Here is a 15,605-nt window from a genome sequence, read left to right on the forward strand (position 1 = left end):
TAAATAAATCAGGAGCGTCGTAAGGGACTGGCCTAGGCATCAGATGCACGGTTGATGTGAATCTACTATAGCCGTGTTAGTCATGTATTCATAAATTTCATAAATGATAATTATAATTTATCCTCAGCTGTCTAACATACGCTAGGATAATGCAAGACTAGTCTAGCAAACCTGTCAAATAATAATGTAAACATTGTATGGAATGTATTCACAATTTGCCACCTCATCTCTGGCCGAGTGAGAGATTTAGGCCCAATGCAGTTCTGAGAGGAACCACCCTTTTGTTGGAGAATGCTTCAGGAATATGCATTAAATAACATTTCAGTTGTAATTTTCAGGTGCGTTCAGTACGTATATGTGATAACAAGGCTCGTTCATTTAATGACCGAATGGAATTCAAGTGTTCTACGATAAATCCTATATTCGAGTCAGTTAATCACAGAACGAGGAATTCTGAATACAAATCGGTATCTTATTAATTCTGGTATTCTAAGAATCTTATATTCAATTCAGTTAATGACAGAATGGAATTCTAAAATGAAATAGTTGTCATTAATTCTGGTATTCAAAGATCAATCCTATATTCGATTCACTTAATTACAGAAAGAGGAATTCTAAATACAAAACGTTGTCTATTAATTCTAGTATTCTCAGACAAATCCTATATTCAATTCAGTTAATGACAAAAATGAATTATAAAATGAAATAGCGCTTATTATTTCTGGTATTCTTAGATTTAATCCTATATTCAAGTCAGTTAATTACAGACCGATGATTCTAATTAGAAAACAGTCTCTATTAATTCAGGTATTCTAAGACTAATCCTACATTCAGTTCACTTAATAACAGAAAGGAATTCTAAAATGAAATAGTTGTCATTTATTCTTGTATTCTAAGATTAATCCTATATTCGATTCAATTCTGGTATTCTAAGATTGATCTTATAATCAGTTCACATAATGACAGAAAGGAATTCTAAAATGAAATAGTTGTCATTAATTTTGGTATTCTAAGAGTGATCCAATATTCGATTCAATTCTGGTATTCTAAGATTTAACCTATATCAAGGATTGCTAGAATGACCTTACATTTCCTAAAATTATTATATTTTCAGTGTGAAGAACGACTGAAAAGTGTTCAGAAATTAAGAGAGTGAGGTTTCGTAGCGACATGTACAATTGTACATTCTGTGCACAATGCTCAGGTAGATACAACAATTAGATTACTTGTAACAACTATGTTCGGCGCTGCGGAGATTCCTTGTTAGACTGCACTGTCTGTGAACACTTGCTGAAGTTGATATCTTTTATCAGTAAATTGGACACGAGAAAAATAGTTTACGTTTGAAACTTTGTCGCCTCCCATGGTACGTAGCTATTTTACAACGTTCTCTTAAATACGACGTAAGTTCGTCGTAGATACGAAATTGCTCGTGAAAGCAATGACAACTGAATTGAGGGGATCAAAAATTGAGATAAATAGTAAATGCGGGCAAAAGCAATAGTAATTAAACTGAAAATAGCACAAAATTGAAAAAAAAAGCAAATACTGTGTAAGTAGCAGAAACTACAATCAAAATGGGAGCGAACTTCGTAGAATACAGTAACAGTGACTGCAGTAAAAGGGGAAGTAACTGTATTTACATGGAACAAGAACTGTATTACTGTAGAAATAGATGTATTGTAGTGAAAGACTCAGGAGAAATCCCAAAATGAAGACTTATGAATCTGAAGGTACTTATGGATCTGAAGACGCTTATGAATTTTAGTAGTAACAATACAACAGCAGTTGTTGTAGTAGAAGGGGAAGAAACTAAACTGAATGAAGCCAATAACTGTATTACTGTAGTGCTGTAACTGTAGTTAAAGGTGCCGTAGAAATCCCCCAAAATAAAAGGCTTATGAATCCTAGAGAAATAGACTGGTTTTGTTGAAGAAATTCGGGTATTGGAAATACTCAGGTTTCCTGAAAGATTTTCGACTATTGTGCCTAAATAGACTCTGGTTTTGTTGAAGAAATTCGGGTATTGGAAATGCTTAGGTTTCCTGACAGATTTTCGACTACTGTGCCTGTTTAAAAAAACGACTGTCTTTTGTCTCGTGAATTCTAAGCTACGTACACCATGAATTCACAGTATTAGAAGACAAAAAATCACTGTTCGAATAACTGAATACGTCGGATTTTTTTTTTCCTTTTTTTTTTGTGTGAAATCCTTGCGAAGTAGTTCAAGTAAAGGTCTCCCAGATATCTGACAAGCGCTGCTTCTTCTTATTCACTTTTAAGCCTAGATGCCTGGCACTTAGAGAGAGATAAAATGTAAACAAACGCTTCTTCTTCTTTTTGCCTTTTAAGCCCAGATGACTGACACTTAGAGAAAGGATGTAAACAAGCGCTTCTTCTTCTTCACGTTTAAACCCAGATGTTGGTCGTTTCCCCAGATGTCTAATACTTAGAGATAGGATGTCAGTAAACGCTGCTGCTTCTTGTTCGCTTTCAAACTTAGTGTCTGTGGTTTCCCCAAATGTCTGACACTCAAGAGATATAGGATGTAGACAAATGCTCCTTCACCCATTGTCTGTGGTTTCCCCAAATGTCTGACACTCAGAGATAGGATGTAAACAAACTCTTCTTCTTCTTCTTACCCTTTTCGGTATCTCAGCGGCCCTGACTGCGCACGATAGGACGGCCAATACTGCCAGAGACAGTAACAGCCCTCCTTTGCCGACGGTCCTCTTCGGAGCCATCATCGTCATCATCATCAGCAGCATGGTGTCGAAGACCGCCGTTGCTCGCCGGTCGTGTGTGTGTGTGAGGCTACGATACCCTGGCGATGATGGTGAGGCACTGGTGGCTCCTGCCTTTTGAAGTTGGCTTGTAAAGTCTTCTGTTCTGTTTCGTGCGTGCGTTTGTCCATCCACTGTCCTCCTCCTCCTACTCCTTGTCAGTTGTTTTCGTTTTGTAATTTAAGGGAAGATTGATGTGTTTTCTGCACGTAGGCGTGTGTGTGTGTGTGTGTACATACGTGTGTGGGAAGGGGTTTGAAACTACCAATCTGTCAGGTATCATCAGAAAACGCGCGGCGGCAGCAAGTGTTTTGAAAAATGTGCCTCGATCGTTTGATTTGAAGCGGCACAGGTTGTATTATGAAATCCACGCCTCCGTCTCTCTCTCTCTCTCTCTCTCTCTCTCTCTCTCTCTCTCTCTCTCTCTCTCTTTGTCTCTCGCCCAGAGTAAATAGAGATAAGAAAATAATTATATCGGGGAACAAACTTCCTTGTATCCATCGTGAAAGTAGTACGTAAAAGTAGGCCACTAGGTATAGCAATTTTCTTTTTATGTCTTGTGTAAAATTTTGAAGGAATTTACATAAAATATAAATAGAAAGATGCATTTGAATAATATACATTTCAGCGGATGTTCAATAGTTTCAAATTAGTAAGTTCATAAGTCTACAGACTCTCCGTGACTTTGGCTGTAGACTTTCAATGATTTTCAATGACTTAAGTTGTAGCATTTCTAAGACTCTCAATGACTTTGGCTGTAGATGTTCAAAGAATTTAAATGATTTCCAGTGACTCTGGTTGTAGACTTTCAAAGACTGCCTTTTGGAAAAGGTCTGTCCCTTTCTCAAAATATTCCTGCGCACATCACAATCTATTCATCATCGAATGATAGCATAACAAATCAATAATTCATTTTTGTTCATCCACTAATTAGCCTTAAATTAACTGTTAAGTGGATATCCATATGATTATTTTTTTAGATATTTTGTTTTGTTTTGTTATTTCAGATATCGAACCAGAAACACTTTCTTTCGCAAGAGAAGCATTTTCCTTAACTCTGAGGAAATATTCAGCTTTCTGTTACACACACACACATACACACCTTCCTTAGTCTCCTTGTGAAGGTGAGATACTTCAACTAGATAATTTCCACTTAGTACACCTGTCGTCGTAGTCTCTTGTAAAATGGTAATATTCTTTCTTTGTGAAACCTATTACTCGCCTTTTTCACTTATCATCCTTTCTTTATCGCTATATTTCCTACTTCCAGGAAAGTGGACTAATGCACTATTCTTTATCGCTTATTCTTTACTTCCAGGAATAGAGGACTAATGCACCATTCTTTATTGCTATATTACTTACTTCCAGGAACCATTCTTTATTGCTACATTTCTTACTTCCAGGAATAGCGGACTAATGCACCATTCATTATCGCTTATTCTTTACTTCCAGGAATAGCGGACTAATGCACCATTCTTTATTGCTACATTTCTTACTTCCAGGAATAGTGGACTAATGCACCAATCTTTATCACTTATTCTTTACTTCCAGGAATTGCGGACTAATGCACCATTCTTTACTGCTATATTTCTTACTTCCAGGAATAGTGGACTAATGCACCATTCTTTATTGCTATATTTCTTACTTCCAGGAATAGAGGACTCTTTATGCACATTCTTAATGCGATATTTGCTATATTTCTTACTTCCAGGAATAGAGGACTAATGCACCATTCTTTATTGCTATATTTCTTACTTCCAGGAAAAGGGGACTAATGCACCATTCTTTATCACTTATTCTTTGCTTCCAGGAATAGCGGACTAATGCACCATTCTTTATTGCTATATTTCTTACTTCCAGGAATAAAGGACTAGTGCACCATTCTTTATTGCTATATTTCTTACTTCCAGGAATAGCGGACTAATGCACCATTCTTTATTGTTATATTTCTTACTTCCAGGAATAGTGGACTAATGCAACATTCTTTATTGCTATATTTCTTACTTCCAGGAATAGCGGACTAATGCACCATTCTTTATTGCTATATTTCTTACTTCCAGGAATAGCGGACTAATGCACCATTCTTTATTGCTGTATTTTTTACTTCCAGGAGTAGCGAACTAATGCACCATTCTTTATCACTTATTCTTTACTTCCAGGAATAGCGGACTAATGCACCATTCTTTATTGCTATATTTCTTACCTCCAGGAATAGAGGACAAATGCACCATTCTTTATTGCTATATTTCTTACTTCCAGGAATAGAGGACTAATGCATCATTCTTTATTGCTATATTTCTTAACTTTCCAGGAATAGGCGAGGAAAAAACTAATGCACCATTCTTTATTGCTATATTTCTTACTTCCAGGAATAGCAGACTAATGCACCATTCTTTATTGCTATATTTCTTACTTCCAGGAATAGCAGACTAATGCACCATTCTTTATTGCTGTATTTTTTACTTTCAGGAATAGCGGACTAATGCACCATTCTTTATCACTTATTCTTTACTTCCAGGAATAGAGGACTAATGCACCATTCTTTATTGCTATATTTCTTACTTCCAGGAATAGCGGACTAATGCACCATTCTTTATCACTTATTCTTTACTTCCAGGAATAGCGGACTAATGCACCATTCTTTATCACTTATTCTTTACTTCCAGGAATAGAGGACTAATGCACCATTCTTTATTGCTATATTTCTTACTTCCAGGAATAGCGGACTGATGCACCATTCTTTATTGCTATATTTCTTACTTCCAGGAATAGCGGATTAATCTCGTGTTCACTATCTCCGATTCTTAAGAGTATTTGGCGCTCTAAGATAAGGGATCAGCGTGTCTGAATCTCGTGTTGGTAATCTCCTTTGAATTGGGAATGATCAACGGCTAGACATGAACGAGACAGCTATTTAAGGTTAGAAAAATGGTATTTGGAGAGAGAGAGAGAGAGAGAGAGAGAGAGAGAGAGAGAGAGAGTTATTTGCGGTCAGATAACAGTGTCTTTGGAAAGCCTATGAGAGAGAGAGAGAGAGAGAGAGAGAGAGAGAGAGTTATTTGCGGTCAGATAACAGTGTCTTTGGAAAGCCTATGAGAGAGAGAGAGAGAGTGTGTGTGTTTTGGGCTCAGAAAACAATGTCTTTGGAAAGCCTGAGAGAGAGAGAGAGAGAGAGAGAGAGAGAGAGAGAGAGAGAGAGAGAGAGAAGCAAATCCACAAGTGGCTGAATAATCTTTCCGGATGATAAATCCGGATAAGTGAACAAAAAATCCGGATAAGTGGGGGTTTATCAGAAGCGGTTATTCCAGGTCTTTCAACTTTGACCTACCGGATTGCGACGCCTTGTCGAGCCTGTTTGTTCATTTGTTTTGTCACTTAGTTTGTTATGCTCCCTAGCATTACTTGGGTTAAATTCCTAAATTTTGTTTATTATTATTATTATTATTATTATTATTATTATTATTATTATTATTATTATTATTACTATTTCTTTTTTTTTGTTTTTTTTCTCCATCACAGTCCTCCAATTCGACTGGGTGGGTATTTATAGTGTGGGGGTCCGGGTTTGCATCCTGCCTCCTTAGGAGTCCATTACTTTTCTTACTATGGGCGTGCCGTTTCCTATGATCACACTCTTTTCTGCATGAGTCCTGGAGCTACTTCAGCCTCTAGTTTTTTCTAGATTCCTTTTCCAGGGATCCTGGGATCGTGCCTAGTGTTCCTATGATTATGGGGTACAATTTCCACTGGCATATCCCATATCCTTCTTATTTCTATTTTCAGATCTTGATACTTATCCATTTTTTCCCTCTCTTTCTCTTCAACTCTGGTGTCCCATGGTATTGCGACATCAATGAGTGATACTTTCTTCTTGACTTTGTCAATCAACGTCATGTCTGGTGTATTTGCACGTATCACTCTATCCGTTCTGATACCATAGTCCCAGAGGATCTTTGCCTGATCGTTTTCTATCACTCCTTCAGGTTGGTCCTCGTACCACTTATTACTACAAGGTAGCTGATGTTCCTTGCACAGGCTCCAGTGGAGGGCTTTTGCCACTGAATCATGCCTCTTTTTGTACTGGTTCTGTGCAAGTGCCGGACATTCGCTTGCTATGTGGTTCATGGTTTCATTTTTCGTATTGCACTTCCTACATATGGGAGAGATGTTATTTCCGTCTATCGTTCTTTGAACATATCTGGTTCTTAGGGCCTAATCTTGTGCCGCTGTTATCATTCCTTCAGTTTCCTTCTTTAGCTCTCCCCTCTGTAGCCATTGCCACGTGTCATCGCTGGCTAGTTCTTTAGTCTGTCTCGTGTATTGTCCGTGCATTGGTTTCTTGTGCCAGTCTTCTGTTCTGTTTGTCATCCTCCTGTCTCTGTATATTTTTGGGTCTTTGTCTACTTTTATTAGTCCTTCTTCCCATGCACTCTTTAGCGACTCGTCTTCACTGGTTTTCAGATATTGCCGCAGTGCTCTGTTCTCGATGTTGACGCAGTCCTCTATACTTAGTAGTCCTCTCCCTCCTTCCTTTCGTGTTATGTATAGTCTGTCCGTATTTGCTCTTGGGTGTAGTGCTTTGTGTATTGTCATATGTTTCCTGGTTTTCTGATCTTGCTGTGGAGTTCTGCCTTCGTCCATTCCACTATTCCTGCGCTGTATCTGATTACTGGCACTGCCCATGGGGTTTGTTTTATTGGCTTTTATCATATTTCCTCCATTGAGTTTTGACTTGAGTATCGCCTTGAGTCTCTGCATATATTCTTTCCTGATCATTTCCTTCATCTCTTGGTGTTTTATATCCCATCCTTCCATTATTCCCAGGTATTTGTATCCAGTCTCATCTATGTGTTTGATATTGCTCCCATCTGGTAGCTTTATCCCTTCAGTTCTTGTTACTTTGCCCTTTTGTATGTTGACTAAGGCGCATTTTTCTATTCCAAACTCCATCCTGATGTCCCCAGATACAATCCTTACAGACTGGATTAGGGTATCTATTTCCTTGATGCTCTTACCATACAGCTTGATGTCGTCCATGAACATCAGATGGTTAATTCTGTTGCCTCTTTTCTTGAGTTGGTACCCAGCATCCATCTTCTGTAGTACTTTTGTCATGGGAATCATGGCTACTACGAAGAGTAGTGGGGACAGCGAGTCTCCCTGGAAGATCCCTCTCCTGATATTAACCTCTGCTAGTCTTATTCCAGAGCTTGTAAGTATTGTATTCCAGTTGGGCATTGTATTTTTGAGGAAACTGATGGTGTTTTCCTCTGCCCCATATATTTTCAGGGATTCTATTAGCCATGTGTGTGGTATCATGTTGAAGGCTTTCTTATAGTCTATCCATGCCATGCTTAGGTTGGTTATCCTTCTCCTACTGTTCTTCATTACAATTTTGTCTATGAGGAGCTGGTCTTTTGTGCCCTTACACTTCCTTCTGCAGCCTTTCTGTTGGTGGGGGAATGTGTTTGTCTCCTCTAGGTAGTTGTATAGCCTTTCACTGATGATACCTGTTAGTAACTTCCACATTATTGGTAGGCAGGTGATAGGCCTGTAGTTACTGGCTATATTTCCCTTACTCTTGTCTTTTTATACTAATGATGTCCTTCCTGTGGTCATCCATTTGGGTGCATGGTGATTTGAGGTACAATGCAGGAGTTGTTCTGCTATTCGTGGGTGTAGGGCGTTGAAGTTTTTGAGCTAGTATCCATGGACTTCATCGGGACCTGGGGCTTTCCAGTTTGGCATTTTCTTTAGTTGGTGTCTGACTGTGTCTGTCGTGATCTCTGTGAATCTTTGTTTTATTCTCCCTGTTTCTTCTTTCTTGACTTCCTGGAGCTATGTTGCATGTTTGTTATGTGATACCGGATTGCTCCATATGTTTTCCTAGAGTCTCTTACTTGGTTCGGCTTCAGGAATTTCTTGGTGGTTGTCTTCCCCTGTAAGTTGGCTGTATAGTCTCTTCTGGTTAGTTCCGAATAGTTTGTTCTGTTGGTATCCTTATTCCTGTTCATGTACCGTTGGATCTTATGTGCTTTGGCCTTAAGCCTCTGTTTTACATCTTCTATTGTGTTGTTTAGTCCCCTCTCTTGTACTTTGTATTTCTCGTTGAGTTCCTCCCTTGTTTTCTTGCTTCTTAGCCTTTTTTCTGCCATCTCTTTCAGTTTACTCAAGTCAGATCTCATCACCATGATTTGCTTTTCCAGGCGCCTTTTCCAAGGCGGTTGCTGTTTTAGTTTCTGTTGGGTTGGATGTGCTGGTGGTGTTGGTGTTCGTATCCCCATCAGTTCTGCTACTAATCTTGCTCCTGCATATGCCAAGTTATTTGTTTCTGTGATACTGGTGGTGTGTATTATGCCCATTATTTCATTGACCTCACTTGTTTTCTCCCTTAATTTCTTGGCGTTGTAGGCTTTCATGGAGGGGATCTTTGTTCTCTCTGTATCTGGCTCCATCCATTGTCTAATCTTTTCTACCCATTCCGTCCTCTCTGTTACTTCGTCGGTGTTTCTTCGAGTGTCGTTGTTTGATACCTCTTCATCTGTCGTCTTCTGTGGCATCGTCTCTTAGTTCGTCTTCGGTTAATTCGTTGTCGTGTGACATTTCCCTTTCCAGTTCTTCTCTTTCTGTTGGGGAGAGCAAGTTCTTTTTCTTTATGTTCCTTACTTGATCTGCCAGCATCTGCTCTGTTTGGGGGGTGTTATTCCTCTCATTCCAGATGTTGACCAACCTTCTTCTATATCCTCTCTCCGTCGGGTTGCTTCTGATGTAGCATCTCCATATTTCCTGTTGGCAGAGGTTCCATTTACGTCGTTGTCGTTTATTCCTTCATTTCTTTCCATCATTGCTGAGTTTTGCTATTTAACCCATAGCTGGACCCTACCCCATCAGGGATAGGTACTCATTTACAGCTGAGTAGACTGAGGAAATTATGGTAAAGATTCTTTCCCAAGGAATCAACGCCGATAAGAGCGGTCACCCATCCAACGACTGACCAGCCCCAATGTTGTTTAACATGTCGATCGATGACCTAACTCACTCTGCCACGGCGCCACATATTATTATTATTATTATTATTATTATTATTATTATTATTATTATTATTATTATTTTATTATTATTATTATTATTATTATCATTATCATTATTATTATTATTATTATTATTATTATTATTATTATTATTATTATTATTAAAAATTATTATTATTATTATTATTGTAAAAGTACACTACTTTTTATTTATTTTCTTACTTGGGTTAAATTTCTGTCTTTCATTATTATTATTATTATTATTATTATTATTATTATTTTGTTAAAGATGATGGCAGCATCAGTGGAATTGATTTTATATATGGTCTTTTCAATTCTTCTTATTATTCTCTTCTCATCAGGGCTGATATTTTGCTAATAGCTGGCCGATGTTCATATCTCGGTGAAAGAAATGTTTTCTAAAAATAATAATTTATTGATATGATAACAAAAGTGGTTAACAAATCTTAGTCTAAGGGCGTAACGGAATTCCAACGTTTCCAACCGTATCATCGGTTCATTTTCAAGGAAAGGTGAGCTTGAACTGATTGGAATGGGGTCGTTCGCCGAACGACCCCATTCCAATCAGTTCAAGCTCACCTTTCCTTGAAAATGAACCGATGATACGGTTGGAAACGTTGGAATTCCGTTACGCCCTTAGACTAAGATTTGTTAACCACTTTTGTTATCATATCAATAAATTATTATTTTTAGAAAACATTTCTTTCACCGAGATATGAAACATCGGCCAGCTATTAGCAATATCAGCCTGATGAAGAGAATAATAAGAAGAATTGAAAAGACCATATATAAAATCAATTCCACTGATGCTGCCATCATCTTTAACAAAACATGTTTGAGAGAGGGTCTCCTACCTTCATATATTTATATTATTATTTTATTATTATTGAAAAAATAAAAACAGAATTAGCAAAGCAAGAATCGGGAAAGAAGCAACGACCAATAACAAAAAGAAACACGCAAAGCAATGCTTACGATAACAGTTATCTAAAAGAACACACACACACACACACATGTACACATGAACATATTGCACACATGCGCCCCACATACCGCCAACTATCGCAGCCAAGTGATAAATTGATAAATTTCCAAGTTATACACTCCCATAAATTTCTCCCACATCAGAAGATTATATATTGAGTTTGGACAACGAGAAGTAAACTATTTTATTTACGAGAGGGAGTGGGGCCTGGGTGGGTAGGGGGTCTTCCCCCCTCCCTCCCCCCCTTCTCCAGGTGATGAAATCTTGGGAAATACCAAAGGTTACGACTTTGTTACGAAATATATAGAATGTTTGGAATTTTTCGCTTACTCGGGGAGTAAGCCTGTAAGCCTACAAACTACTTTGCTGTTGTTCTTGCTGTTGTTATTCTTGTTGGGGGGGGGGGGGTTGTTAGAAAATCCCTATGAAAAAAAGCTTATAAAGTTCTGAAGAAGGTGTTTCGCGTTGAGTTAAAGAACAGGAATTTTAGGATAGGATATTTGTGATTTTTTAATAGAATGAAAATGTAAAAAATAAATATTGTGCATGTTAAACAGTATAAAACAATTATTTATAATAAAATATAACTTATTCATTTTAATTTTCGTGGGTGAAAAACACGCTATTTGACCGTAGATTTTTTATTGCACGCGTCCCAAGTAAGGTGGAGGTCGGACTACACCCCGTTGTTTTCCCTGTTGGTAGATGTAAATGGTTTAGTGCGCTCTAAGATTTAGCTCATTGTTATTTTGTGGAGCTTTTGCTTAATCCTTAGTCGGGGTCGTTGGTTGTGTGTGTGTGTGTTTTTTTTTTTTTTTTTTTTTTTTCTTTTTTGCTTAATTCAAAGACAGGGTAGCCGGTCTTTTGAGTGATGATTTTCTAGGTGCTTCCCTGTTCCTTTTTGTCTTTCATTTTTATAAGAGCAATCGTTCTCAACCTTTTTCTTCTCCTCAGCTTAATCCCTAGTCGGGGTCGCTGTTTTAGAACGAGTCTTTTCCAGGCATTTCTGTATACCATCCTCCATTCGTGCATTCCTTGAAACTTCTGGTACTGAACTACAAAACATTGGGATGAGGTTGCCAGGACCGCACCTTGTCTGTGCAATATTATACATATATGTGCGCACACACATACACACATATATGTAAACACTTGAGAGAGAGAGAGAGAGAGAGAGAGAGCAGACTTCCTCTTTTTTTCAGTAACCTTTTGAAATGAGGTTGGTGGCCTCGCATTACTTTGTTTCCTGTCCCCAGGTAATTGATGAAATCGACCCCAGACAGCGAACAAAAGAAAATTCTAATAAATCATGATTTCATATATAACGAGTTTCCTGAAATAATGAAAAAGAAATAATTGTAGAAAATACGATTAATCCATAGCTACACAGCTTTGGTCGAACGTGACACCACTGGTGAAAAAAAATAATATAAAGGTTATATAATCCAAAAAGAAAAGATATATATGAAATAAAAATTGATGAACGTATACGGCATACGGATTAAAAAGTTGTTGTTCCTTAATTTATTTTATACATAAATCATCGAGGATGCGATACATTCCCACAGGGTGGTTCATATTTCACCCTGGAAAGGTGGAAGACCTGTCAAATTTACCACTGGGCATAACTATTTCACCTGTGTGGGCTTTTTCGGTTTTAAGAGTCGGTTTTCTAAGCATTTACATAGATGGATCAAAGGTTTAGATATTCCGGTGCTACAGAATTTTGTTGTAATAGATTTTTAAATTGTAAAATAGCTTTCCATCTCTGAGGCCACAACTGGCATCCCAATTACGATGGTCAGGTTTGTTCAGTTTATTGGCTTCCAGAACCTAGCTTCCAAATTTTCTAAGCATTCACGTAAAACGATCAAAGGTTTAGGTCATTCAGTGTGACAGAATCTTGGTTTAAATTCTGAAGCCACTACTGGCGTTACACTTATGATGGTCAAGTAGGATGGGGGGGGGCGGGGTGGGGGGGTTCCTAGAGTGTTGGCTTTTAGCACCTGTATTCCAAAAGTCTGTTTGCAGGTTTTCTAAACATTTACATAAAGAGAGCAAAGGTTTAAATCCTACTTTATGTCAGATTACAATTAAAATCCTGACGGCCACTTCGAAGTCCAGATTAAATCCAGTTTAAATCTGGACCATTTATTTAAGAGGCTCAGATTTTTTAAGTCATATTTTGAACTACAGATTTAATATTTCAATCTCTGAGGACACTGCGAAGTCCAGATTACATCACGTTTGAATATCAACCAGTTATTTTAAATTAAGTTGAAATCTGAAGCGTTATAAACCTTACTAAATTGCGACACCCACCAAATACATCCCTAATTCATTCTGGAATCGAGTTTATATCATTTAATCATTTGCATACTGTCCCCTTTCCCACACGCACCCCCCCCCACCCCACCAAAAAAAAAAAGTTACCCCCATTGTAATTTCGAGTTTGCTTTTGGCTTTTTTTTTCTTTTTTTTTTTAGCTGAAAGGGGAACAGTGACCCCAAACTGAAATGAATTAGTTCATGGAAAAGTATTAGGAGGAAATAGATGAGTTTTGGTGGAATTTCAATATGGTGAAGTTACATTATACTCTGTGGTGCTTAGGGACAAAAATTTAATGGAAGAATCTTCTTGTATTTTCATAATCTACCCAACAGTTTTATCTAATTATTTACTAATTTACCAACTTATTTGTTCCATTTTTATGAAGTGATTTTTCTTTCTGTATTTTGCATTACCTTCTGTTACTTTCCAATGAACAATATATTCTTTTGAAGCTTGAATTTTAAATCAGTGGTCCATTTTTTGGGCTTCTTCCATAAGAATAGGGTTTGTCTTGTGAATAATAATAATAATAATAATAATAAATAATAATAATAATAAGATAATAATAATAATAATAATAATATACTGGAAACAAAGGTCTTGATGGATACAGTAATCTGTAGTTTACAGATGCGAAGTGAAATTTAATGTAAATTTTTAGTTTAATATTTGACCATAATTTCTTCTTTGCCTTCAGCTTTTCCCATTTCTATATGGGGTCGCTGTTTCTAGTCAGCCATAACAGAAACCCCTAAAAAACGTTGTATGTTGCAATCTTCAATGAATGTAATAATCATTAAGTCTATTCTGGGTAAAAAACAACAAAATAAACCATTGTCTCGCTAGGTACGAATTCTTCTATACAACAGAATGCAATCGTAGAAATGAAGTAGATTAATAGAGGACATACGAAGGTATTCCGATTATATCTCAGCTATTTGACACGAAAGTTACCTCCCAAAGTCACGGGTGTGATAATATCTCTCAGATACTTGTCACGAAAGTTACATTCCCAAGTCACGGATGTGAGATGAAATCGATACATTTCATTAATGACACGTGATATTCTCACGCAACACGAGTGGTTAAAAGATATAACAGTTTCATTCTACCTTGCCACGCGAAATTGTAAAAGGGGACTTTTTGACACGTGGTGGAACCCTTAGAATATTAAAACGTGAAATGAAGGAACTATTTCAAAGGGTCCTTTTTGACACGTGGTGTGACCCTTAGAATATTAAAACGTGAAATAAAGGAACTATTTCAAAGGGTCCTTTTTGACACGTGGTGTGACCCTTAGAATATTAAAATGTGAAATGAAGGAACTATTTCAAAGGGTCTTTTTTGACACGTGGTGTGACCCCTAAAATATTAAAATATGAAATGAAGGAACTATTTCAAAGGGTCCTTTTTGACACGTGGTGTGACCCCTAAAATATTAAAATATGAAATGAAGGAACTATTTCAAAGGGTCCTTTTTGACACGTGGTGTGACCCTTAAAATATTAAAACGTGTAATGAAGGAACTATTTTAAAGGGTCCTTTTTGCCATGTGGCGTGATCCTTGAAATATTAAAATGTGATATGAAGGAACTATTTTAAAGGTGACTTTTTGGCATGTGGCATTACCCTAAAAATATTAAAACGTGAAAGGAAGGAACTATTTAAAGGGGACTTTTTGACACGTGGTGTGACCCTTAAAATAATAAAATGTGATATGAAGGAAATATTTCAAAGGTGACTTTTTGACACGTGGGATTACCCTTAAAATATTAAAAGGTGAAATGAAGGAACTATTATAAAGGGGACTTTTTGACACGTGGTGTGACCCTTAAAATATGAAAACGTGAAATGAAGGAGTTATTTCAAAGGTTCCTTTTTGACATGTGATATGAAGGAACTATTTTAAAGGTGACTTTTTGACATGTGGCATTACCCTAAAAATATTAAAGCGTGAAAGGAAGAAACTATTTTAAAGGGGACTTTTTGACACATGGTGTGACCCTTAAAATAATAAAATGTGATATGAAGGAAATATTTTAAAGGTGACTTTTTGACACGTGGGGTTACCCTTAAAATATTAAAAGGTGAAATGAAGGAACTTTATAAAGGGGACTTTTTGACACGTGGTGTGACCCTTAAAATATTAAAACGTGATATAAAATAACTATTTTAAAAGAGAATTTATGACACGTGGCCTGACATTAAAAACGTGAAATGAGGGAACATTTTAAAATCCCTTTTTTAACCTCCTTTTAAGGGTAATGCTTAGGCCCTTAAAACGTGACATCAAGGGGGCCCTTTTTTGTGCATTTAAAGGATTCTTTGTAACATGTGGCATGACCCCTAAAAATGTACAATGAAGAAACATTGTACCCAAAGTTTTTAAGGGTTCTATTTGACACGAGGCATGCGGAAAACATACGACAAACAAACAAACTTATAAATGAATAA

General features: G+C 37.1%; 1 protein-coding gene across 1 annotated transcript in view; it reads right to left on the minus strand.

Annotated features, from left to right (window-relative positions):
* Positions 1 to 2,856, minus strand: part of LOC135213772 (basic salivary proline-rich protein 3-like) — a 9,442-nt gene extending 6,586 nt beyond the window's left edge. Inside the window, exon 1 of the mRNA XM_064247899.1 lies at positions 2,643 to 2,856. Coding sequence (XP_064103969.1) covers positions 2,643 to 2,768 — 126 coding nt within the window. The 5' untranslated portion in view covers positions 2,769 to 2,856. The remainder of the gene's footprint in view (positions 1 to 2,642) is intronic.
* Positions 2,857 to 15,605: the final 12,749 nt, after the last annotated feature.

This window comes from Macrobrachium nipponense, chromosome 43 (genome assembly GCF_015104395.2).
Source record: "Macrobrachium nipponense isolate FS-2020 chromosome 43, ASM1510439v2, whole genome shotgun sequence".
NCBI lineage: Eukaryota > Metazoa > Arthropoda > Malacostraca > Decapoda > Palaemonidae > Macrobrachium > Macrobrachium nipponense.